Source organism: Pteropus vampyrus, unplaced genomic scaffold (assembly GCF_000151845.1).
Source record: "Pteropus vampyrus isolate Shadow unplaced genomic scaffold, Pvam_2.0 Scaffold15, whole genome shotgun sequence".
Taxonomy (NCBI): Eukaryota; Metazoa; Chordata; class Mammalia; order Chiroptera; family Pteropodidae; genus Pteropus; species Pteropus vampyrus.
The window spans coordinates 16,248,806-16,267,529 of record NW_011888796.1 but is presented as its reverse complement, the minus strand read 5'-3'; the positions used below and the strand labels follow the sequence as shown (position 1 = coordinate 16,267,529).

The following is an 18,724-nucleotide window of genomic DNA, read 5'->3' as shown; positions in this document are numbered from 1 at the left end:
TATATTACAAATGAGGACTATGTTTAAAATGTTACTGTAATTGAGGATGCTGTTGTTTGGCATAGTGAAGATATAAATCAGTTGCCATAACATTTTTCTGTATAGTATATAAGGTTTTCAAAGATTTCTTTATGTGAAAGTTAAGGACATTCTTTTCAAAAGACACTTACTAATCATATCATGAACATTAAGAATAACGCATCTTAATGACTTTTGCATTAGGTATGGTGCAGACTAAATGGACTATCAATTTCCTGTATTTTTTATGCAGTACTTAAAGTGACGGCTCATTAAAAATGAACCCCTGGGCTCTAAAAAATTTTTCAAAATCTACTTTCAACTGGAGATCTCTTCACCCTTCCAAACAGACTACAGTTATAATGTAGCTGCAGGCTTAATACGGATACACAATTTAAAGATGTACTCTATTATTTTATGCACTAACCACCCCTTTACCCCCATCCCAAGATGAACTACAGGATTACTTACTGAATCAAAGTGATTTGAATATATCCTGAAATGACTTTCCTTTTGTGTTTCAAATTTCAATGAAAATTTGCATTAATGTTTGTCTCAAAGCTAAAGTAGACAAACAAGAGGAAAGAGTATATTTCTAAAATTTTAATACTAAACTTGAAAAATTCAACCACTGTGAAGAGATATAGCTTCCCTGAGCCCTGATTTGTGCTTTCCTCTTATTTTGTTTTATTTCCTCTTATTTATTTTATTTTATTTTAATTGAGTTTGTAATCTGTTTACAAAACCTTCTCTAGTGGCCCGGTGGAAAGAGCATTGGACTGGAAGTCCAGAGACCACTGCTCTCCTCTGGCTTCCTGGCCTTGGGCAAAAATCACTTAACCTTTCTGTGCTGTAGTTGCCTCATCTGTCAATTGTAGATAATAATACTTGTCCTTTTTACTGCACAGGGTCATTGTACTGATCAAATGGGAGAATAGACAGGGAGAGCCCTTTGAAAACTTAAAAGTTCTATACAAATGCAAAGTGGTATTATGGTGGAAATGATGGCATCGGGGTCCTTGCTTTTCAGTGAGACTAGTTTTTAGCCAACAGTTAGGTTGTAGGTTTTTGATAGACCTCAACTTTAACTCAGGATACTGTTTAATTGTAATGAAAACTGTAAAATGTCTGTATGGGTTTCTGCCAATAGTTTTAATTTAGGGTAAGAGGAAAGAGAACAAGAAGGATGGCATGATTAACAGAGCGTTGCATGCAGAGCTGCACAGAGTAGGAAAAGTCAATTTCCCATTGACTTCCCATTAACTTATTTGAGAGTCTTTGTGCACTGAGAATTTAGAGCAGGGCTCATCATCACCTTGAAAGGCAGAATAGGATGGTCTGCTGAAAGGTCTAGCACTGGTATTGATTGATTGGCTAACTCTCCTGAGAATGTGACATGCTTATTTTTAGAAAACACAAACACAGATGGGTTCTAGTATTTTCATATACATCTATTGCAGAGAGTACATTACTGACATCAGTGTACTGTCATTCTGTCTGTGACATAACCACACACAAAGGTGTGTTTTCAAAAATGTTCTTTTGGGAAGGTCTGGCAGATTGTGCCTTTTAAGAATGTTGCTGCATGTGATCATAATGATAATAATCATCGCCGTTTTTTAAGTGCCTACTCTATGTACTAGATGCTTATGGTATTAAATTTCTTTGGCTTTAATAATCACTCTATGAGGTAGATATTATCATCCCTGTTTTTTAGATGAGGAAGCTATGCTTAAGAGACATGCCCAAGGTCTCAGAGCTAGTATGAACGTGAATATGGAATTTAAGTTCACTTTCTCCTAATGCCAAAGCCCGCGCTCCTTTACCATTTTATATTGTTTCTCTCCTCTCTATCTCCTTGCACATTAGGTTTGGGATCTTTTATGTCATCATCACTATTAAATTCTGAATGATTCGTGTTTATATAATACCGTAGTTGAGATATGTGTAGTATATATTCCTCATGATTTGTGCTTATTTTCTCAAATGCATTGTTTATTTTGTGCAGGAAAATATTAGTTATGTAATGGTCTTTAAACTTAACAGTTCCTGAAATTTCTTGAGAGCTGCTTCTTAGCCTGTAAAGAAGTCATCTACCTCATTGATACCCAATTATTTGGACTTCATGAACTAATCAATTTTTCATTTTTATATTAGAGGACAGAAATAGGATGGTAACATTTAATTTTACCAAATAAAAACATTAATACATAAATTAATAAGGTTATCTACTGTTAACCATCATTTTATTAAGAAAATAATGGGAGTCATTTAAAGATTAAAATGTTGAGCAGTAAATAATCTCAAAAGTAAAGATGACCATTAAAGTGAGTAAATTTAGTCTTAATGTTAAAAGTCATTATATTTTTCTCATTTTTATTAATTTGCCGTGGATGTTGAAAACTTTTTTTATGAATTGGCCGTGGTCTATGGATTGTAGTCAGGCTGATCAGGTCCAGATTTTCTCATTAATTCATTTAACAAACATTTAGAGATGGGAACCTGAAGCCCCCAAGGAATTTTAACTTAAGGTAGAGCTCCACTTTTCTGATTCTCAGTGCTTAAGCAGAATATTTTAAAATGGAAATATCCCTGAGAGAGAAAGCTTTAAGTCATTTAAAACCTAAATGGATTTCCTGTTCCTCTTATTTGTTGCAGTAGCCTCTACCATCACATACTCCTTGTTTATGTAGAGTAAGTCACTGAATAAACATTTAAAAAGCGGAGTAAGGAAGTCTTTTTCTAAAAGTACTAACAAAATTGGTTGGCTGTCATTTTGATCCGTGTTGGTTCTCATGGTTACAATTCCTTTTCATTCCAGTTTTGCCATAAAGAGAATCATTTGGACCTAATTTCACAGGAGCTTTTGGTTGATCGTCTTCAGTTGCCAACCTGTTATTAAAAATCTGCATTGGTTTTTATTTTTTAGGTTCAGTTTGGCTGTGAAAAACGTTGATTCCAGCATTTGGGTGGTGATATAAGGAAGATACTAACAGATAACCACATATTGTTGTTTAAAAAAGAAAACAACTTAGTTTTTCATATGGAATTCAATAAATTTGCAGTCACCTTAGTATTTCTTTAAAAGCCATATATAGGGAAAGCAAAAATAGACACAAATTTTACCATAAATCCTTTAATTATTCTTTTCCATTGATTACAAAGGTTAAATGATTAAACAGCCTAATCTCTGCATAAAGTTATAAAAAAATTTTCAATGTCTAAGTTGTAATTTGCAGAATTATTATTTTTTAATCCCTTAGATGCAAGCATTTTCTGGCTTTGGGCCAACAGAAGCATGTTTTTATCAGTAATTTAAATAGATTTTTGTATTAGACCTGAAAATGTTGCCTTTTTAATTGAAAATTTATCAATTATTTAAATTGCTAGCAGCCTTAGGCTGTTAATTTTATGTGTGCCATAATAATGGCATACAATGTCTTTTGATATATATGACACATTGTGATAAGGATTTCTCATGACAATATCACATTGTGGTAAGGATTTGTCATGACAATAGGTTGTTGTGTGCTGTTAAATAATAACCAACATATTAAACCAAAGTCTGTTGTCATACATTAGTACCGTTTTATTTATTTAGAAGTTGTATTTTTTTTCCATTAGATATATTTTTAAGAGATAATGAGGAGAAAACAAAGCTATAATAAATTGTCTTTTAAGAAAATGTAAAGTAATTTGGTCTCCAAGGAGATATTTAACGTATTGAGAGAATTCAGCAGCCAAGTGTTATTACAGCACCATTGTGATAGCTCTCTGCGTTTTTGTTATGAGTTTGTGTTAATCAACAATCTGTTTTTATGGCGTAGTTTCTTGTAAGTTATGTTGTTAGAATATTCTACTTCTGGGATCATGGCTTTTTCTTTGACACTATTGTATCTTTTTAATTCCTCTATAAAGTATTTTTTTAATTAGAATTTGAAATGCTTTATTAGAACAAAAAATACTCACCCTATGTATTCTGAAAACTACCTGATCATTGCTAATTTTTTAAAGAACCTATTAAATATTCCCTTAATGTAGTTTAAATCTTTTTGCTTTGTTTTCCCTCTCATTTTCTAGAAAGATTGAAGATAGTATGTTGCTTTTCTCCTTCCATCTTTTTGTATTTGTTGTCTGGTAGTGCTGGCTTCATTTCCTTACAACATCAAACAGTGCTGGGCCTTGTTTATTGATTTATCATAAACTTTATTTATCATAGAGACCCACTGATAGGAGGTGGTTATTTAAATGTTAACCTCCGCTTTTGTGTGACCTTTCATTAAAAAACTCAGCAGTACATCTTGGCTTTTGTAAATGGATTCATATTTGTTTTGCTAAATCCCGTGTCTAGTAAAGGATTTATTACACCTGGTTCTCTTGATACTCAGGCACTTGTAGGAGTACAGCACAGTAGTAACAAGAATTTCTTCATTTTGCCCATTCTCTTTTTTTATACCTTTTTTTCCCCACACTGCCATTAAAGTATGGGATGAGTTTCACTGTAATGCCTCCCATTATGGCCAAGCCTTTGTGTTTCAGTAGAGTGTAAGTATTCCCTTTGGTATACGTGACTATAGTGTACCTTGTTAGACATTGGGTGCCATGAGGGAAAATACTTTCTGACCTCTATAACACCTTGTAAATGGGAATATGATTAGCTTTATCCTAGTATGCATAACATGGAGATTGCCTCTAAAACCATAGTTACTCAAGTTGAGTTAGAAAGGAGGCTTATGGGTCACATCCAACACTTTCATTTTATAGAGAAGGATACTGAGGCCCAGTGAGGTTGGATTCAGTTGACGGTCACATTGCTAATGAATGGGAAGGCCTAGACATAGACCCAGGTCTTTTGATTCCCAGTCTCTTCACTTCTGGTGGTTTTAAGTGATGTTTTTGTTTTGACATCTGTTGAGGTAATATTATTAATACCATTGAATATAAAAAATACTCTGTGGGCTTTTGAAGTTCTAAAGATTTTTGTCCTTACCTATAAGGCTGAGTGTTACCACAAAATTTCTTGCCTTGTTAGGAGTTGAACATTTAATAGCCTCGGGGACTTTGCTGTTAGGAAGTTGCCTTCAAAGAGCGAAGAGATTGGAAGCTCATTTTTGCACATGGTGCTTTCATATATTCTCTGTATTAAGTAGGTACTACTTTGAACATACTTTATATGTGGAAAATTAGCTCAGTCAAAATCATCTCAATCTTCGATAAGTGGTTAATCCCCTAATTCAAAGCAGTTCATCCAAACAACACATAATACAGTATATTCTCCTGGTGGGGTAGAGAAATGGTGAAAAACTGAATGAAATAAATAAATTGCTATGGAAATATTCTATTTTTTTACTCAAATAATATCATGCCCTAAGCTGTAAGTAAAGTTTTTCTCTTGTTTTCTCATTCTAGTCAATGAATAAAGCATTTTTTTCATAGGTAGATTATTTTAACTCCCTTCAATATTTTGTCTGGGACATTTGAATGACCATGAAATAGTAATAAAAAATGTAGTGGTCCCTTATTTAGCCCCTATTGTGAAATATCTTGAGATATCTTTGCTTGCAAGGAGCAGAAGCAGTCTCAAATTTACATCCAAACCAGGGGTTTATTATGTGGCTCATGGTAGCAAAGGAAAAAATGAGCACAAGCAGGCCTCAGTTAGAGTGGCACCAGGGCAGGGCACTCTGGGGACCATGGGCACAGAAGCTTTTGACCACTTATATTTTTTCATTAATGCGGCTATGCTCACAGTTCAGCTCCATCTCTGTGGAGGGCTCAGTGTAGCCTGTAGATTGGTTCCTCTGGGGTCCTGTGTTGTGACAGCTGGCACGAGGGGGCAGAACCATATTACATCAATTAGCCCCTTTGGAGCTATGGCTAGGAGCTTCTCTTCAAAGGAAATGATGGACCTCTAGCAGTAGGATTGCTGTGGGACGTAACTAAGGTGTTACCCTCTTGTTGGCAGCTCCTAATGAACCTCTGTGCTCTCAGGGCTAGTTTTATTTGAAACAAGAGGGGTAGTTTTCACATATATCTGAAATGTGAATGTAACTTTGCTACAATAAAGTTAGAAGAACTAGGAAATTTGTCCAAAAAAGCTATAAATTGAGGTAACTAAAAATTTCAAAACAAGTTGTTTCTCTCTAAATATGTTTCTCTATTATATATGTTCCTTCTTTTTTACTGCTATTTATTTATTTAAGTATAGTCAACAAACAATATTATATTAGTTTCAAATGTACAACATAGTGATTCAACATTTATATAACTTACGATGTGTTCACCACTATAAGTCTAGTAACCAACCGTCTGTCACTGTATAAAGTTATTATGGTATTATTGACTGTATTCCTGTGCTGTACATTCCATCCCCGTGACTTATATATTTTATATCTGGAGGTTTGTACCTCTTAAACTCCTTTACCTTTTCTGCAATTTCAACACCCCACTCCCCTCTGGCAACCATCAGTTTGTTCTCTGTATCTATGAGTCTGTTTCTATTTTGTTTGTTCATTTATTTTGTTTTTTAGATTCCACATATAAGTGAAATCATATGGTATTTGTGTTTCTCTGACTTATTTCACTTAGTATAATACTCTTTAGGTCCATCAATATTGTAACAATTGGCAAGATTTCATTCTTTTTTATGGTTGAGCAAGATTCCATTGTGTATAGATATACCACATCTTCTCATCCATTCATCTATTGATGGACACTTAGGTTGCTTCCATATATTGGCTGTTGTAAATAGTGCCGCAGTGAACATAGGGGTGCATATATCTTTCAAATTAGTGTTTTCATTTTCTTCAGATGAATACCCACAAGTGGAATTGGAGGGTTGTATGGTAGCTCTATTTTTTATTTTTATTTTTTTAAGAATTTTCATTCTGTTTTCTATAGCGGCTATACCAGTTTACAGCCCCACCAACAATGCATGTGTTTTTTTTTTTCCTCCACATCCTTGCCAACATTTTTTGTTTGATTTATTTAGTTTTTAATAGCAGTTGAACAGCAGGCCGGATCTTTATCAAAGCACTATGGGAACTGGTCAAATAAAGCAGTCTATTTATAAAAGGATGTCCCATTTGGCCTGCTATCTGCATGGGCTGATGGGCCTGTTTTATTTAAGTGGCAGGTTCCCCGAAGCTACTATTGAAACATTACCTCCTTTAGAAGTATAGCAGAATTGTTGCAGCCTAGAAATCAAGTAAAAGGTTAGTATAGTCACTGCCTCAAGCTAACCATAGTAAAGACTCTGAAAGCCCGAGAGGATCCTACAGGTTTTGGGCCCATCACTGAATACAAATTTAAACTCCTGCCAACGCACATTACCTTAAACTTGGCTAAGTTGAATTTCATCTGCTATTGGCTGCTCAAACCTCTATTAAGACCATCTGGAGCTCCCTAACATCCTTTACGGTTTTACTATCCAAAACAAATAGTGTTATCATTAAACTTGTCCAACTTACTGTCTTTTTCACTTCCAAATCATTAATAAGTACATCTATCCAATAACATTAGCCTATAAACAGGCCCCAGAGTTGTTCCCTGTTGACCTTTCACTGGAACACTTTTCATTGTGTTCTTTCTCATCATCTAATCAATCCATCACCATATGTGGACCCTTAGTCCAGAGTCATTTAAAGAAGAGCATGTGCGCATTGTAGTCACCGTAAGGCAAGGGCAGTGAGGTGAGTGGGGAGTAGTGGGGGGACCGGAAACCAGGTAAATAAATGTAGCTATTAATTTGATATCCCAAGTAGATTGACTTCATATGTTATTTTTGACTGCTGAAGCAGTTTTGTACTTCCTAATAGGTCAGTGTCACAGAGGGAAAGCCTCTTAAAGTATGAGAAATAATTGAAAGAAGGCATAATAGATGACACATCTGAGTAGTGTTGTAATTGAATTTGTAGTCATTTGACAGAGTTAGGATTGTTGGATTCTTCACTGAGAAAACTAATAAATTAACTGTGGACTGCAAATAGCTGGTTAGTTTATTGATTATTGCTGTAATTACTGACTGAGCTACATATAATGGGGTATGCTTGCAGTATTGACAAAACAGGAATTTGAAAATTTTATCATTAGTAGGAAAAAACCAGCATGCTATTTCTTATAAGTTGAAATACTGTACCACTTATGTTGTCTGTTAGATGGCATGCTAAAGAGAGATTTAGGAAACTGCTCTGTTTTAAATGTATAGAATAATAAATAAACCTCATTTGATGTGTAAGACTTGCCATGAATAAGTTAAAAGGTACAACCAACGAGAGTAGTTGCCATGTCTGTATTCCTGTCTGCCTCCTTCCCTTAAACATTTATGGAGCACCTATTATGTGTAAGGCACAGTGCTAGGCATTGTATGGCAGCAGCTTCTTAGGTTTTGTGGGGCACAGACCTTTTTGAAAATCTGAGAAAGTTGTTTGTTCTTTTCCCGGAAAATGCACACAGTGTGACAATTCACATATAATTTCAGGAACTTCAAGGATATCCTAAGGCCTATATAGACCCCAGGTTAATACTTCTGCATTAAGAGATAATAAAACACACAAGACATGGTCCCTGTCCTTGATGAACTTCCAGAAGAGAAACACACAGTGTTCCTTCTAATACCCTTTTACTTATTATTAGAGTACTGTAGTGATTGAGGAAAAGGAAGGGGATACTGACTCAGCCTTGATAAACCAATTAGTTAAATTCTACCTCTGTACTTGGTCTAAAAATTTCAGTGATCTCGTTTAGTGGTTTCTGTGTCACCCTATTGTTATAAATGTTATTCTGTGTACTGTGTACTTGGAAGTGGGAGATTCATAGCACTGTGCCCTATTTCAAGATTTTTTCCAACTACTTTATAAGGTTTCCCATATACTAGCTCCTTTGATTTTGATCTTCCTAACACTATGAAGTGAGCAAGGCTGGTATTTTCCCCATTTATAAAGCTGAGGATACTGAGGCACAAATAAATTGCATACCTTTCTCAAGGTCACACAGCTAGTAAATGTAGAGCCGGGACCTGAGATCACTCACTCACTGATTTGTTCACTTATTCATGTAGGCAGTTTTTCATACACTAAAAATTTATGAATAGTAGCTATCTGGCCAAGTGCAATGCTAGGTAGTGGAGGTACAGTGAACATACAGTTTATTCCTTCAAGGAATTCAAGGAACTCTTGGTCTAGTCAGGGAGATTAACAGAAAAGGAAACAGTATTCAATGTGGAAGGACAAGAAAAACTCATAATTACCAGGCAGAGTGATAAATGCTATAATATGCTCAAGCATTAGGTGCTCTGTGAGCATAAGGAAGGAGCACCTCATCCAGCTTTGGGGATAGAGAAGGCTTCCTGAAGAGGATGGTGTCTAGATGAAATAAGCTAGGACAAGGGGACTGGGAAAGGTGTTGGGGCAGAGAGAAGCGTGTGTTTAAAGGCTCAGGGGAAAGGATATCTGGTGCACTCAGAAGGAGCTGCCTGTCATTCAGTGTGGTATGGACAGGAAGGGAGCGGGGAGGAGGGTGTGAGATGAGGGTGGGAAGGAAGGTAGACTGGATCATGGAGGGTTCTAGCTTAAGAAATTTGACATGGGGAGAATATGCAGAGTTAATAAGACTGGTTGATTGAGTGTGGAGAAGAAGGAAAGGGAGATGCTTTGGATTACTTCCAGATATCTGGTTTGGGAAACTAGGTCATTGTGATGTCACTCACTGAGATAGTGAACCCGGGTGGCAGAAGACAGGTCTAGGGCATGAGGGAGGGAGGAGTGGGAGAGGTAAGGGACCTGTTGAATTTGAAGAGCCTGTGGACAACCAATTGGGTATGCTCCGAATCTTAGGAGAGAAATCTGGGCTGGAAGTAAAGATTTGTGATTCGTCAGCTCCTAATTAGTCTCAATGACTCCTCTGGTAATTGAAACCTTTGAAATGGCTGAAGTTAACTCAAGGAGATTTTAAAATAAGAAGACAAGGTTGATGAAAAACCATGGGGAACTCCAGCATTTAAAGGAGTGATAAGGAAAGAACCACTTACAGGAACCTGAATAGAGTGGTTAGAGAGGTAGGAGGAAAACCAGAAGGAGTCACTAAAGAAAGAGAGAGAGGTCACCCATCAGTACAGGAATCTGCACTGTCCCATGCTGCCTCACACTTCCTCAGTCTCTGAAAGATCAGGTGACATGGCCTAACCCACACAGGATATGAATGAGGAAGCCAAGCTCTCCATCAGCTCAGCAGTCTACCCAAGTAGCCCAGTTTATGTAGTTAAATGTTTTGAGATGTGAGAAATACGATGAGATAACTTACCTTTTGACTCTTAAATTAAGCATACATTTTATGTTCTGAGCGCATGGATTGGAATGAAGTATTTTTTGATTCAGCGATAAACCATTTGCTTCATCTGTGAAATAGGGGTGATGATACAGAATTATGAGAAATTAAATGAATAAACGTAAATACATAGTACTGAGCCTAACATACAGTAGGTATTCAGTGAGCGATAGTCGTTTCTGTGTGTGTTTCTTGCTCTCTTTTTGTCTCTGTCCTCTTCTCTCTTAATAGAGAACTTGTGCCTTGTAAAATTAAATAAACTGTGCTGTTTTGGAACTCAGGTTTTTTATATGGCAGAGTTCCATGAAGAAAAAAATGTAATTATTGATTGAATTGTGCCGTTAGAATTAGAATTAGGTTCATAACAAATAGGACACTGTTTGATAAACTTGCAAGGAAAACAAAGCCAAAAATTGTACTTGCTATCCCCTTGTTGAATCTGGCCCTCTGTTTCAAATTAATTAGATTTTTGGATAACTATGCTAAACTTTGTCACATCCTTATTAAAGTTGTTTAAGGATTTTGAAGAACATCTCAGAGGGACTCTGAAACTAATCTGAGTCTGGTACTGGAGATTCCATTAGCAATCACAAAACTGATTAATCTTTTACTCTGTTAGCTTATTGATTATTGCTACAATTACAGCATGTAACAGATTCTTCAAGGTATACAAGCGGAAAACATTTTATAACTGCTGCTGAGGTATTCAGTTTGAGCACAATATTTTGTACTTTTTATACATAACTGTTTTGTATTTTTAATTACTGGAACATTTCTACTCAGAAAGTGATGTGCTTAATATTGTTTAAATATTAGGAGGTTCACTTTTTAATTTTCCAACTACTAATAAAGCTTTACAGTTTACAAAGTGCCTTCACTAATTCTATTGCTGCAGTTTAATTTTGAGCTTCACAGTAGTCCTATATCATAGAGTAGATCTCTTTATTCCCATTTGAAGGAAACAAAGGTTCAGTGAAGTTAAATGACTTCCTGAAGAATACACAAGTTAATAAGTGGTAGAATCAGAATCAGATCCCATTTCAGTCAGTACATATTTATCTAAAACCTACTATGTGCAGGGCTTTATGTTAGGAGTGATGAAAGCCAGGATAGGATTATAGAGATTAAGCTCAGGAGGTTATTATTTGGATAACTTCAGATTACAGCTCTATTAATGTTATAGCGGTCGCTTTGTTACTTTTCTGTCCAAACTATGTTAAATTTGGCATACAAGATTTAGGATTTTGTTTGGTTTATTTCTTAATTTCGTTTTGTCTAGTAGAAATCTTTGTCATCATTGTTTATTTTATCACTGTTTGGAATAAAATTGAAAATAATCCCTTTTAAAGGGAAAATATATAAAAATAGAGAGGATCAAGATCTAAAAACAACTTGCTTTGCAACTTATTAAGTGCTGTCTTACATTTTCTTATGTGAGTCTCTCATTAATCCTCACTGAGGTTCTGTGCTAGGAAATGGCCAGTATTGAGACGCCTGGGTTCGAGTCCTTTAACTCCTTCAGGTGCCTTGCTCATCTCACAGGGCAGCATAGGCCTTGACCCATCAGGACTGCTCTGTGCCAGTAGAGACTGTGTGTGGCCTTGCATTTTATTTTTGTCCCTTAGGGCAGCGGTCCCCAATCTTTTTGACACCAGGGACCGGTGCTCCTATGAGAATCTAATGCCTGATGACCTGAGGTGGAGCTGAGGCAGTGATGGGGAGCGGCTGCAAATACAGATGAACCTTTGCTCACTCAGTATCCACTCACCTCCTGCCGTGCGGTCCGGTTCCTAACAGACCATGGACCAGTATTGGTCACTGGTCTGTGGTCCAAGGATTAGGGACCCCTGCCTTAGGGAATGCCATGAAAGCAGTGGCCTGAGCTCCTAGGCCTGGTACCTTATTGGTGGCCCCTTGGCCCTCACCAGGCCTGTTCCTCAGAGGTCAGTTGCCTAGAGTGGGTCCACACCATGGATTTAATTACTGCCCTTTATAGTTTTCCTTAGTGGTGAATTACTTTGCTGTGTGGAACACAGATTCTCTGTTAATACAAACACAGATCAAACCCAGTATTTCGGCAGTAGAAAATGTTCTCTGGCTTTGGAAGAATTGTAGAAAACAAAGAAATACTACTTGCTTTAGAGAAACTGGCAAGTAACATACTTAATGTCATTATTGTGACTGTGTTAATCATAGTACAAAGAGATGATTATAGCTTGCTAAAAAATTCTTAACAATGATTATAAAAGGATATATAGTTTACCAGTTGATTTGGCACAAATCTGAAATGGAAAGGAAACCATTTTTATTTATTTATTTTGTGAAGTAAATAAATAAAGTTAGAAAACAGGTCAATTTCATGCATGCAAGGTTTTATAGTAGGAAAAAAATGCATTGCACCTGTTCTGACCCTTTACTTTTGAGGTTATATTTGTTTTCAAACTTGACCCCAAGCACTAGTTTCAGACAACTACATAATTAATTTGTTAGATAAAGCATAAGGATGTTTTATTTGTTTTGATTTCTAGGACTGTGGTGAAGTAGTAACAAATTACTAACCTATTGTACATACCAGTTAATTAAAGAAAAGCATTAACTATAAGGGAACACCACCACTGCTGTTGTCTTGTATCAGTATAAAAAGGCAGTAATTTTTTTGACAGCCACTGATTGGAAAGTTGCTTGCAGCCTTCCAGAAGCAAGGGGGTACATGCTGTGGATCAATAACCGGCAAATTTCCCATTAAAAAGAATACCTGAGCAATGTTCCAAATAGCCACTGGCATCTTAATTTTCCATAGAAACCTCAAATACTTGTGTGCTGAGGACAAGTCATTTTCGGACAATTTTTCCAGACTACTTGTTAACAGTTATTGCTGTCCCAAAAGGTTGACAGCCTACATGATTGATATTTCATTTACTTGTCATCACTGTTTGAGTAATGGCAAGCACCGTATTTCTGTGGTTTTAAGGAATATAGTCTCCTGAAAGACATTCGCCTTAGTATGTATTCCAGAGAATGTGTCACACATGTTTATGCTGTATGTATATAAGTTTTTAGGTACATAGAAGAGGAGGATCGGTTACCTTTACAGTTCGAAAGCCCTTGGAGAGAAGGGTACACTTTTATCAGTCTATAGCTATCAAAATCCATCTTCACTTTGGTTTTAGGGCAAAGAGCCTTAGACTTGTTAACTTGTGATTCCCAAGATGATGTAGAATTTCATAGCTCCCTTTATTTCTAAGGGGAAAAGAACCATTTGATTTTGCAATAATATAATGTACATTAAAATAAAAAGATATATGTGTGTATCCTCTTAAGAATGTCAGCAAATAATGATTGTCAAGGAAGAATTTCCTGAAACTGTGGTAGTTAAATAACATCTGTGTGTTTTTAACATAGAAACAATAAAGATAAAAAGGCTGCTCGGTAAAAGCCCCTCAAAACACAAAATCAGCAGTTTTCATCATTGATATTTTGCCACCAAGAACATTACTTTGTGTTGTTAAGTGTTAAGGAACTGAGGGCACAGAAGCCATCCCTAAGTTAGGTGGACATAGGATCATCGATTAGCATACTAAGGAAAATAACAATCAGACCACCATACAACCTACTACTGAAGGAATATGTGTTTCTGAAGGAGTGTGAATGCTTTTTTACTCGAAACTTTACTTTTTGTGCTCAATTTTAAAGTGAAATTTGATCTGTATTGAAGTGTTTATAATACTAAAGCATAAAAGATATGTTTGCTTGAAACTGGGCTGCCTTTTTATCATATTAATCCTTTCATCTTTGGATGGATCATATCTTATTTGCTCATTCCACAGTCTCTATGATTTAGATTTCTGTTATCTGTGCATTTTATACTCAAATATGAATAATGTTTGATTAACTGGCATAGAGATCCAGGGTAAACGTGGGGGCATCGTCATTTTGCTTTGCATAGTTCAGGGGAAAAGAACAAAAAGCCAGTTGAGAAATTTCCTCTAAAATTTCTTCTAAAATCATTTAAAAAATATTTCTACAGATCAAATACTAAGCTAAAGTCTTAACAGTTTTACTTTTATAGATAAATGACAGTGTGGAGGATAACACTATACTGGACTTTCAATCCTGAGTAGTCACTACGTCATTTTAATATGCAAATGGAGAAAAAGTATTCTTGAGGCTGATATGTATATACCAGCAATTTACAAAAGTACTATGAATTAAACAGCCCATAAGTGTCTGTTCCAGTATTCATATATTACTGAGTAATCTCTTTCTATAATCTCTTTGCAGTATTATTCCACAGTAATGGAACAGCAAGTAAATGGACAGTTAATAGAGCCTCTGCAGATATTTCCAAGAGGTAATGTTGAACAAATTCTAATCAACAGTAATTATTTCAGTAAACGGTTTCATCAACAGTTATGTTTTCCAAAGGTTTAAATGCACATAACATGATGTTTAGCTCTTAATTTGAAAAAAACAAAAGAAGTATTCATTATCGTGGGGATTGTAAGCTATATTACAGTTATGGCAGAGAAAATATCTGATTTACTAGAGTAAATTAAACTAACTAGATTGTTTTTTGTTTTTGAAGCACATACTTACATTCGCTTAAAGAACTCTTTGGGGGTCCACATGATTTCTAAACCAAGGCAAATGAATGACTTTAATTTTGGATATTTATAAATTGTGGCTCATGATGGTAGCCAAAGTTGCTGTTGAAAAGGAAGCTTTCAGCTAGTACAGAAGCTAAGGTTTACCGAGGGGTTTTAGGAGAGAAATTTTGGTGGAATGTTTGGTGCTTGACTTTTTGGAGTAGCATTTTCTAAATAAATGGGAATTTAATTGTTGTCTCCAAAAAATATAATCTGATGAGGGTAAGTCTTGCTAAATTATCTGGTCAGATAATTTGCTTTTTCCTTTTTAGGTCTGGCACTACTAGCCTTATAGCAGATATGATTGTTCAGTTGTATATAAACATTCCCTCAAATTTTGAATAATGGAGAAAAAGAACAGTTTAATTATATAAACCATTAAGTCTTTCACCCATTATACCTTTTCCCTCTTGGAATCGATGTTTTCTAACTGATGGAACAGATACAGAAATTCTCTAAGAGAATTCAGAGACCTCTTTTAGAAATAATTTAATTGAAATAATTAAAAGTTAAACTTAGCTTCGTTAACTGGTACTGTACAAATAATCATGGTATGAGTTTTCCAATTAAATGTTATAGACTTTTATTACCTGTAACTCTCTGAAGTTTGAATGGCTCAATTAACTAGTAGACTCTTATTTGCACTGATAAAGTCTCCAAAGGTAACTGACTCGGCTCAGTCACCCCATGAGAAGATCTGGGTTCAAGGGTAATGTAGGCAGTGGAATCAGGAGTACCTAGTACATTATTAATAACTTTTAAAAGGGCTAAGTAAATAAAATCGGCCATTTGAAAGAAGTGTGTATCTGAAAGAAAGATTATGATTTATTCAATTCTATTGCACTTGAAGACTAAAAACTAAAACAGAAAAAAGCAAGAACAAATGTTGCTATTTCTGTGTATTAGGCTAGTTGCAAGGATGCAGATTGTTTCTTAATATTTTCAATGAGCGAGGATTTGGTCAAGGATTTGGTCAAGTTTCAAAGTTGTTTCTCCATAAGGAATATTTATTTACCAGCTAAAAATTTCCATTAATTACTTCTCCACTTGATGACATTATAGCTCTTTTGTAGCAAATCCTAGTATACTATCCTGGAGGATTATATTCCAATACTGTGAGCCTTTGCGTGTGCGTTTTTTAATGTAATATTTACTTCTCATTCAAAATCCTTTCAAGTTTTGTTTGTTTTATTTTGTGAACAGTCCCCGTAGTCTTACTGTCCATACCCATTGTGCGCCCTCCCATGGTAATAACTATTTTTAGATATCTGCTCTGTTAGGTACTAATATTGCTTTAAATATTATCATTTATAATTCTCCCAATCGTTTTACCTACTAGGTATTGTTGCTTTCATGGTATAGATGAGAATATTGAGGTTCAGAAAGGTTAGATAATTTTTTAGTGTCACACAGCTTATAAGTGGTTGATTTACCGTTCGAGTAAGAATTTTTTTTAAATTATAATTTGCTTAAAATAAAAGGGTATATAAATTAAAATATTATTGGAGTGTGCATGGGATAGTTTGGAGGGATTGGTAGGAGTATGGAGAAGAATACGAAGTAGGGAGAAAATACTTAGAAGAATAAGTGAAATGTGTCACATGTAGCATAGAACCTACTAGGCTCCAATAAATTATTAAATAAAGTTCTTCCAAGCCAAATTTAAAGTTTTTAAAAGTTTTTAAAAACTACCCCTATAGTTTTTTTTTTTTTGCATGCTATTAAACCCCTTTTTAGTTTTTGTAGTCTTGCTTTTTGCTTATATGTCTACATATGTAGGTGAGTGAAATTATGCTAAATTGTACGATTAGAATATAGATATATTGGATATATTAACTGAGTCTACCTAGTTGGTTAGAGGCTCTCAGACATAGATTCTTTGGTCAGGCCCCATGTTAAAAAGAATCTCTGGACTGCACGAGTGAGAAAGACAGGAGAAAACTATTCTGTTCTAATATCAGATGTTCTCATTCCAAGTAGGACAATTGATTGGAAGGTGACTCTCAGCTCATGGCTAAGTCCTCTGTGTTGTTAAAAGCTATGTTAAATGTTAATACATATGAAAATTTACTAGCTTTATTATAACTTATAACTCCATAATTTTAGGAAATATGAGGTTAGTAGGTTTTTTTGAATACTGTGTAGATTTTCAGTCATAAAGGTTTGAGAAGCCAATTGAGGAATGACACAGATGTTAAGAGATAAGAGTTGATGCCAGTCTTTAATTCCTTGATTAGCTACTTTCTTATTAAATGAAGTTTATGAATGCACTGGGTACTTAGGTAGAAATACTCTGAAATATCTTAGGAAGTATTAATGGTCCCTCAGGGACCAGGCATCAAATGTATGTGACTGTTGTTTTGTTCAAAAAGTTAATTTTCATTTTAAGGAAAGAAGATTTGGAGTCTTAATTTTAATGTATTTTAGAAAAACAAATAAAAATCCTTTATTATGGTTTAGATATATTTTCTAAGAAAAAACATAATATATCTGAATATACTTGAAATATACAAAATTAAAGCAACTGATGTGTTTTGTAATTATGACTCACATCTTTCTGTTATTAAACAGCTCAATTTCTTGTTGTCAGAAACAGAGGAAAAATACATGTACATCTGAGAGAGAAGCAAAAAAAAAAAAAAAAAAATCAAATTTGTCTCTCTCCAAACAATCAATCACAATTGACAGCCCCTTAACATATAATATGTAGGGCACTGTAGTTTTCAGATGGAAACAGCCTATAACATTGTCAGGAAGCTTTTGTATTTTTAACATTTGATGGAGAAGCATTTACTGAATTGGAAAAATACTAACCTCTAACTCAGGATGGTGTCAAGAAATTAATATTATTTTTTCTGGCACTGGTTTATCTTTAGACTTAAATATTAGCAGATGGCAAGATTTGCAAGAAATGTAATAAAATTAGTGATATTTCTGTATTTTAATCAATTTGACTGCTTATTGCTGTGCGCTGGTACTATTCAGACTTAAATATTCCTTCTTAGATTCTAACAATCTTTTTTGGCATTAAAAAACCTTTCTCCCACTCCTCCCACCCCCCACCCCCACCTCCCCTAAAAATCTAGCTATTTTCAAAGTAGTTTAAGTGACAACAGATACACAATGTAATAGAGTGAGGAAAGATTGCAGAAATTTGAATTATGAGAGGAATCTAATCATTTTAGCTCAGTTAACTTGATTTTTATGTTTTAAGCAGAAATTGGAATTTATATGAGGTGGTGTCAGAAAGCTCTTTGCATTTATAAATGCTCACTCCTGCAAGTTAAAAACCCTGGTTCATAATTCCCACTTTGGGTCTTGGGAGCCACTTTTCAATCATTTCTCTCTGCTAATTTTGGTGTCACCCTCATTTCTTTTTAAACGATTCATTTTGAGCAAATTTGTAAATGGCCCTGATGTGTTCTACAATTTAGTCAATTACTGTTTCAGCCTGCAAGCCTCCTGGGGAACGGAACATACATGGCCTGAAGGTACGAATTTCAATAATTGTTTCAGTAAAGTTAGATGGATTTGTAATGCTGTGTTCCACTTATTGAAATGTCAAATAAAACTGCACTTTCTCAAGCTCTGACAAGCGATCCTTTTTTTTTTTTTTTTGCTTTTTTTAAAAATGGTAGGTAGAGGGGATTAATCTGTAGTATTTGCTAAATATGTGTATATATTTGGATACAGGGTTTTGGTGCCGTTTATTTATTTGGAATTGTTTTGTTGGTCCG

At 35.1% G+C, this 18,724-nt stretch overlaps 1 protein-coding gene across 8 annotated transcripts in view; it reads left to right on the top strand.

Moving 5' to 3' along the window:
* The window catches only part of MAP2K5 (mitogen-activated protein kinase kinase 5), a 245,476-nt gene that overhangs the window by 19,181 nt on the left and 207,571 nt on the right, over positions 1 to 18,724 (top strand). For 7 of the 8 annotated variants that reach the window (XM_023527276.1, XM_011385914.2, XM_011385897.2 and 4 more), the window contains exons 4-5: positions 14,623 to 14,692; positions 18,438 to 18,478. In XM_023527276.1, coding sequence (XP_023383044.1) covers positions 14,623 to 14,692; positions 18,438 to 18,478 — 111 coding nt within the window. The remainder of the gene's footprint in view (positions 1 to 14,622; positions 14,693 to 18,437; positions 18,479 to 18,724) is intronic. The other variant, XM_023527273.1, reaches the window with a different exon arrangement.